Below are 7,943 nucleotides of genomic sequence, written 5' to 3' on the forward strand. Positions count from 1 at the left end.
AAAAGAAGCATTTGCAACAGTAAAAGTTAAGTCACCAAGTCATTTTCAAATAGTAAAAGCCAAGGCATCTCCAACAGTAAAGGCCAAGGCATCTCCAACAGTAAAGGCCAAGGCATCTTCCTCAGCCCGTGGCAGACAAGGAACTATTCATTAATAGTAAAGATTCGCCAATTTTCCTATTAAAAGGGAGCCTCTCCCCTTGTGAAGGCATAAGTTTTAGTCTTTAGTTATTACCTATAATCCCTCTCTCCTTAAGTGCTCCCAGTTCGAGTTGTAAGAGTTCCAGTGGAGAAAGTCTATATCTAAAACTATTGTAAGTTTTAAATCTTGTATCTATATTTTGTAAGTAAATAAAGTTTGTATTTTATTTTAAACTGCTACGAATATAAGTCCGTGTTTACGGCACCTTTCTCTTCTCCCTCCACACTCTGACTTAATTCTGAGGACAAATATCGGGTCCGTTCCATGGGGGGCTCTCACTTTGTGACCTTGTGACGAAGCAGAGGCTCTTACCCCCAGGTTACCCTATTCGACGTATGCGGCTCTGTGGCCAAGGACCCTCGTTTGGGTGGGGACGTCACTTAGCATTGCGCATCAGCCCTTAAATGGGGTAGGTTGGGCGTGTCGTGAGGCACAAATCGATTCAGCCCGTAAAACAGAATTAAGTGGTACCGCAAGTTGTCACGGGCCGAAAAGAAATCTTATTTTCTTTCAAATTTGATAATCATGCATACATGTAAAATTTTCAGTACTAACCAAGTGCAAGTACAGTCAAAGTTCAGTATAAAAATACAGTAAAGAAAGAAAAACAGGAAAAATCTAGCAACTATCAGCGACGGGGCCTCCTCCTCCTCTGATCATCAAAGGCCCTATGAGTCCAGGCCGAAGTTAGTTCTTGCTGCATCCCGAGAATCAGCTCCATCATCTGACTGACTAATCCGACAGGAACCTGGAAATCATACAAAGAAAAATACAAGTCAAAATCGCATCTCTTATGAATCCTTTTTATGAAAGATTTACTAGTCTTTACCTCAGTAATGTCCTCGGAAGGAAGATTCAGACGATCCACACTCTCCAGGGAGACCTCCCGAAAAGCTGAAGGGCCGTCAGGAAGATAGTAGAGAATGCTGTATGGAAGACGTAGATTGGCTAGACCTGGGTGAAGCGGCCCGGTAGCCTCCGAAATAGCCCGAGGAGCCCTGGACGGACCTACCGAGCGGCTAAGTCCGGCCCTAGACGGACCCTCAACCGGAGTGGTAGAAGTGGGATCGGTCATAGGCCTCCTCCTTGGAGTCCTAGTCGAGGGACCCGAAGCCTGAGAAGAATGGGTGCCAAGCAGCTGAGAAGGCACCGGTCTCTGAAAACTATCAAGTCGAGATCCAATGGGCTGCATCAAAGCGATTCTGCAGAACTCATCATAATCTCCCCCCAGGATGAACTCCATATGTGGAACACCCTCAGTATGAGCAGCAGTAAGCGTCATCTGCCTGCCCGCTCGCATGTCCTCGGGAGGGGAATAAGGGACACAACGGCAGCCTCTTATCTGATGGTCTACTCTCTCGCCCAAGTAATATCGTCTCAGGACGGCGTGCGACAGGACAACCCTCCGCCGGGACAAGGCATCCGACCGCTGGAAGTGGGGGTCGGCCTGAATCCAACTCTGTAGACGGGCGGTCATCGCTCCCACCTCAACCTATGGAAGATGCAGATGTGTTAATAAATCCTTTTTATTTAACATATGCAAGAATTACTAAACACATACCTGCTCCAGAGTGCAAGTGTCAAAAAAGGCTCTCAAATCCTTCAGCGATTTTTTGGGCCGAATGGTATGAAGGTTTGATCGGTACCATCTCCAAGCCGAAGGTACCAGCCCTAATCCAAGATCAGCACGAATCAGCTCTGGGCGAGTATACGGGAAATACTCAAATGCCCAAGTCTGCAAAAAAAAAAAAAAAAAAAAAAAAAAAAGGAGAAGAAACAAGAATCAATGAAAAAAAATCAAGTATAATAAACAGAAAAAAAAAACAGAAAGGAGAATATTCTTTACATTACCTCCCAAAAGTAATAGGTCCCGCTGAGTTTACAGTGGCCCCGACTCAGATCACACATGTCATCGTACATGCGGCTCAGAATAGCGCCGGCCCAGTCGTACTCCTCAAGATGGGCCAGATCTTCCAAACTCTTCAAGATGGAAGGATTAAACTTCTCTTTCCTGTTGGATTTCTTGTTGGACCAGAAGGTCGAAGCGAACAGCAGCAATAAAGTGAATCTGGCCACTTGAGTAGCCGTCAACTCTCCCTGCCTGTATCTAGCATATATATCAGGGGCTTGGAGGGACAGCCAGCGTCTGGAAACGTTCAAGACGGGTGTAGAAGAACTTGACCCGACAATCCGAGGCAGATCTATCCCGATCAGTTCCACCATCCGGTCTGGGGAGATCTCTGTCCTCCAGTCATCATATAACTCGATCGCCCGAGTCCCAAAGGGGATCCCAGAGATCACAGAAAAGTCTGTGGGGGTCATTGTCAACTCGCCCCAAGAAAAGTGGAAGGTATTGGTGGTGTCCCACCATCTCTCGGCCAAAGCGCCCAGTAATTCTTTGTGACTGCTCCGACCTATATCAAAATGTCTCAGGTAGTTCAGATGGGACGGGCTGATAATCGCTCCAACTGGGTTGTTGTGGTCAAATATCTCGACGGGAATTTCGACCAGGGAGGTCTCACCCACATCCAATCTAATATGGGGGTCCTAAAAGGTAAAGCAATCTAAGAGTTATTCCTCGGTTCTTTACTAAGGATAATATCTTAGTTCTACCCTAACACGCATAATATTAAAACAGTAAAATGCAGAAAAATAAAAAAAATAATAATAAAAATAAATAAACTTACCTGGGCGTAGATACCGGTCACGGAAGCGTGAGTGTCTGCGTCCGCTGTAAGGTCGGTGTCTAGGGCAATTCCCAAAGACTCCAGAAAATCCTCATCGCTGCTGTGACCCGGAGAAGTCATGATGAGGAAGTTGAGAGAATTTGAGAGAGCTCTTTGATTTGGAGAAGACTGGATCTTGGAACATTAAACAAATTCAAATTTAAGGTCCAAATAAATAATTTTACAGGTGAAATCCTATAATCTGGTAGTTTTGTGGTTTATCAATATTGTTGTATCATTTTATATTTGAGATGCGTTTATTCAATAGTATATAAAATTCAGTTGTGGTTGAATGAAATTAAACTTTATTAAAATTAAGAGTCTATTGGAGTTGGAATGACATCTGTTCATCTGATGGACTATCAATTAAACAAACAATTCATTTAACAAGTCTATTTCATGAGAAGCTTATATAATGCAAGGTGGGCTCTAAAAAATTAAAAGACAAGTATAGAAAATAATAATAATTAAAAGGCTATATTTACATATATTTGCACTTGCAAAACTTTGCACACACATCATCATCATGGATTAAACATAGAAAATAAATTTTTATTAAAAAAAAAAAAAAAGCAAAGAAAAGCAAAGCAATATCCTTTTTTATTTTCCCCTTTTCTAAAGCTATAGCATTTAAAATGCGCTAGTTAAAATAAAATCAAAGGGACTTTGACAGGTGTAATGAGAAGCTTCAATAATGGTTAAATTTCTAATAATACTGCAACTGCTAAACTCCAGTAAATCATGATTGCTGCACACTAGAAAGACATCAAATGAGCCAATCCTATCACCTTTAGTACCCTGCCTCTGCCTCTCTAACTGAAACATTCATTTTGACAACCACTAACATATATCAAACCCATGATGAAGTCATCAAATTATGGAATATATACAAAATTGAATAAATGCTATTTTTCCTCTAAGAATCATGAAAGGTATCATTTCAATTTTGATTTTGTCGTATTTTAATTGATTTGTTGAAGTCCTACACAACACACTTGTCCAAATACACAGAGAGAATATGAGTTCATATACAAACATTGAAAAAGATAATCAAGTGCTGTAACAGTCAAAACTAAAACCCAGTAAATATATTAAATAAACTCAGCCTTGAAAGATTTGAACTCCCAAAAATAAACTGAAAAAAGTATGCTGCTATCTTAAATCAACAAAAACTCTAAAATGACAAAATTAAATATAAATGTTCCTTAATAAGTTAGGAAAATTTTCAAAAAACATGAAATTCTAGAATTGCCTCTTAGACTTAAACTTTTTAATAGCCACTTATCATTCCATTAATAAATAAATAATGAAAATATAACCTGACTTATAAATTCTACAAAAATAAGTTTATTTTCTCATTTTATCTTTTCTAAAACCGCTTTCTTTTTGAACTACAATTGATTTTTTAATTCCTTATTCTTTCTTTGTTTAATAACAAAAGGTACAATTGATTTTTACTTGTTTAAATAAGATGCTTTATTTTCAACAAATTTTCCCACTGATTTCTCTGTTACTTGTGACAACAAAATAATATTGTATAAAATACTAATAAAACTATATTAGGAAAAGCATAAATAAAATTTATTATTTAAACGATATTAATTAAATCTTCATAAAAAGTATAAAAGTTACAGCTAACTTAGTTTTGTAGGCTAGAACAAGTACTTATCTCTAATCCCAAGCTAACTTGCAAGTTCATAAAGAACAAAAGGGGTAAGGAACATGATCCCAGTAAGCTTATGGTTTCCAGGTATAATCAGAAATCAATGCTAATTATCTTAGACCAAGTAATCAAACCATCTGATAATTTATATCACAGCAAACTTAAATTAAGTTATTTATAAATCTCAAATCCTAAATCAAGATTGGTAATTATAATTTGAAACTTACAAAAACACTATCATAAGGGCATCAAAACAAATCTTACGCTTGGATTACTACATTAGTAAAACATAAATGGTAAAAATACAAGAAGACATTTAAGCAAATCCAAAAGAACTAATGTATAAAAATATAGAAATAGATACTCCCATTCAACAAATAACAGTAGGCAGGAATTATAGAATCAAATCATTTAAAACAAAGCATATAATTGGCAAACAAGGAATCTTGTCAAAGAATCACCCTATAGCAGCCCCCAAAAGGAAAAACATTTTAAATATAACTCCAAATTTAACAATTTCAAATAACTTCAGCCCAAAGAAGACTATCGTACCATCTCCTCCAACAATTATATTAGCATTTAAATATATCTAATTTGATTCTCAGCTAAACACGCCTAATAACAATTGCAGGAGACAAAAGTATTTCACTTTCTTGTTCATGCAACACCTCATCATTAGAATCCCAAATTAGTCTTAGCAAGGATAATGAAGTTCCCAAAAAATTAAAAATATACTTTTTTTTCTCAATCTCAGATTATATGAATTTGAGCAAGTTGCTTTTGGTTTGTTCATATCAAACATCTAGTTGACCTAATGTTGCTAGTACAATATCCAACCTAACACTGAAAAATTTCCCATCAAAATCCAAGTTCTTAGCAATCACAGAAATTAATTTCAACAAAAAATAATTTCAATAAAATCTAAAACACAGAAATCGATGGCGGTGATTGTGTGTGGGGTGTGCAACCACAAATCGGTTTTGAAGTTCTCGCTATACCAACGAGCCGACAACTGATAGCTATTGGTAACAAGCACTACCAAAAAGCCCAACGAAAATGAATATTTCAGTAAAAACTAAAATAGGTAATCTTTACTGCTGAATTTCAACAAAGAACAATTTTTAAGACAGTAATCAAAGAAAAAAATCGAAGAGGGAGGGAGGAGAGAGAAACTTACGACAACGAAATCAGTCAATTGCTCGTCGCGAACACTGATTTGGATTCATAGAGAGAGCAACGAAGTTAATAGATTGCAATGAGTGGGTTTGGATTGAAGGGAGGTGTGAGAGGGTTTGATTGAAAATTTGGACTGATAGAGAGAGCAACGAAGTTGATAGATTGCAATGAGCGGGTTTGGATTGAAGGAAGCAGTGAGATGGGGTTTTCTTTTTTTTTTTAAAGAGAGCGCGCAAAAATTGTGAGAGGGTTTTATATCACGTTAAAATTTTTTAAGTGCGAGGGAGTAGGGTTTATAATTTAGGGCATTAGTTACACCTTAGAATCGAAAATACCCATATTTCGTGCCCACTAATGAATTATTTTGGCGCAAAATTTTCAGATGTAAATTCTTTTACCCACCAATTTCCAGAAATAAATTAGAGAGGGATGCCTGTCTCTAAATATAAAAAAGATTAAAATTTTGTATCTAATCTCGATTTTTATTTTCAGTCTTTTCATATTCATCATATCTATTTTAATATATAAAATTTGAAATATATTGAATGACGAAGCACAATTTTAAAACTTTAGTTTGCTTGATAGGAATGATTTTTTAATAAAAAAATTATTTTTAATATCATTGATTAATATAAGTGAAGCTAATATCATTGATAATATTAATAATATTTTATATTTTAAATAATTAATAAAAATAACAATGTCATTACTATTTTATAATTTTTTTCAACTTCTTTTTTTAATAAGTAATAAACATTTTAATTTTTAATAATTAAAGAAATCAATAAATATCTTTAATGTTATTCTAAATATCTGTAGAATTATAATGAAAATAAAAAATATTAAATATATATTTTTTACTTTTCTATTTTCAAAGCAATTACTTTTTTATCAATATCTATTTTGCCTTTTATTTTATTTATTTATTATTTTTATAATTTAATTTTTAATTTAGATATTAATGGTGCAGATATTAATGATATTTTAATTTGAAATTATTATAAAAATTAATATGATCATTTAAAATAGAAAAATGTTCAAATTCTCTTTTTTTATAATAATTTATTAAATTAATAATACCATTAATATTTAAATAATAAAAATCGAATATTTACGCAAAGCGCGGGTACATGACTAGTTAGAGACATAAATCTAATTGTCACCAAAATCCGTTTACAAAAACTTTAATTAGTGACAGATTAGTTATATATTATCTGTATCTAAAATTAGTTATGGTAAATTTGTCACTATTCTGTCTCTAATTTAGAGTCAAATAAATTCATCTCTAATTTCATCTCCAATGATTGAAAATTTAACTCAAAGGAAGCCACTCGCTTTGTCTGTCTCTAGGTCATCTCTAAATTTTTATTTTAGAGACAGAACTTTTATCTGTTTCAACAATCCAATTCTAAATTAGCACTTCTCTAGGAGTGAATGAAAGAAAAATGCATTCACCTGCAGTAGGAGCGGACTCCCCATTGGACAAAGTACCGAGCTAGAGTCCCGAGCATGCTCTCTCAGCAAAATAAATGTTTTAGCCAAAATAAGTGGAAACGGCATACGACGCCTAACCATTTGCTCGAATATGGGCACCAGCCTGAGGCTGCATGGCCATTGATGCCACTGAGTAGCAAGTACTGACTAAGAATACAGAAGGAGACGAGTGAAGGCCAGTACGGGCTAGTGCGGTCCATATTCATTACACGATCTACAAGCACACGCAGGGGCATGACATCAGCTCCGAAGTCATATGACGGAATCTCGTAAGACGATAAATCGAAAACAAGCATTATCAGTGAAGCAGAGTCTATATCCAACCAGGGCACCGCAGGAACTTCTTCCACCACAGGTATTCTCCCAGAAATAATGTTGAATTCTTCAAACAGTGGACAAATCTCGAAATCGTTGTGGCAAAATAAATTGTCCGAAGGAACAAAGTGGTTTATCAACCATTGCAGCAATCCGAGTTGAACCCAAATGTTCTGGTACTAGCTTAGCCCGTTGAGTTCACATGGTGTTAGCGAATCCCAATCCTCACGGCTAAAACTAAAGAACAATGCTTCGAAATCAGGTGCCAAAGATCGATCTATGGAAAATGAAGAAGAAATAAAGAGTTTAAGGAAGTTTTTGAGTGAAGAGTTCGTCTGGAATGAAAAGAAAGAACTTTTGTAATGTAT

The 7,943-nt window shown here is 35.8% G+C and overlaps 1 protein-coding gene across 3 annotated transcripts; it reads right to left on the minus strand.

Moving 5' to 3' along the window:
- Positions 1 to 678: 678 nt before the first annotated feature.
- On the minus strand, positions 679 to 6,031 carry LOC149495672 (uncharacterized). Of its 3 annotated transcripts, none has more exons than XM_089723555.1 (6): positions 5,768 to 6,031; positions 2,889 to 3,056; positions 2,053 to 2,748; positions 1,763 to 1,936; positions 1,031 to 1,693; positions 679 to 949 (listed from the first exon to the last, which is right to left on the minus strand). In XM_089723555.1, the coding sequence occupies exons 2-6, from the start codon at positions 3,006 to 3,008 to the stop codon at positions 830 to 832; spliced, it is 1,773 nt and encodes a 590-aa protein (XP_089579681.1). In that variant the 5' UTR covers positions 3,009 to 3,056; positions 5,768 to 6,031; the 3' UTR covers positions 679 to 829. The 3 variants fall into 3 exon arrangements, with proteins under 3 accessions (XP_089579681.1, XP_089579680.1, XP_089579682.1); XM_089723554.1 differs by having other exon boundaries at positions 2,889 to 3,062; XM_089723556.1 differs by lacking the exon at positions 5,768 to 6,031 and having other exon boundaries at positions 2,053 to 2,615; positions 2,889 to 3,028.
- Positions 6,032 to 7,943: the final 1,912 nt, after the last annotated feature.

The sequence above is a fragment of the Jatropha curcas genome, chromosome 6 (genome assembly GCF_041381405.1).
Source record: "Jatropha curcas cultivar XTBG-Jc1 chromosome 6, XTBG_Jcur_1.0, whole genome shotgun sequence".
Taxonomy (NCBI): Eukaryota; Viridiplantae; Streptophyta; class Magnoliopsida; order Malpighiales; family Euphorbiaceae; genus Jatropha; species Jatropha curcas.

Excerpts from the sequence above, each read along its gene's own strand:
- LOC149495672 (XM_089723555.1), bottom strand. The coding sequence starts at position 3,008 with ATGACTTCTCCGGGTCACAGCAGCGATGAGGATTTTCTGGAGTCTTTG. Across the intron at positions 2,749-2,888 it reads TGACCGGTATCTACGCCCAG|GACCCCCATATTAGATTGGA; the intron begins GTAAGTTTATTT and ends TTTACCTTTTAG. Across the intron at positions 950-1,030 it reads CTTCCGAGGACATTACTGAG|GTTCCTGTCGGATTAGTCAG; the intron begins GTAAAGACTAGT and ends TATGATTTCCAG.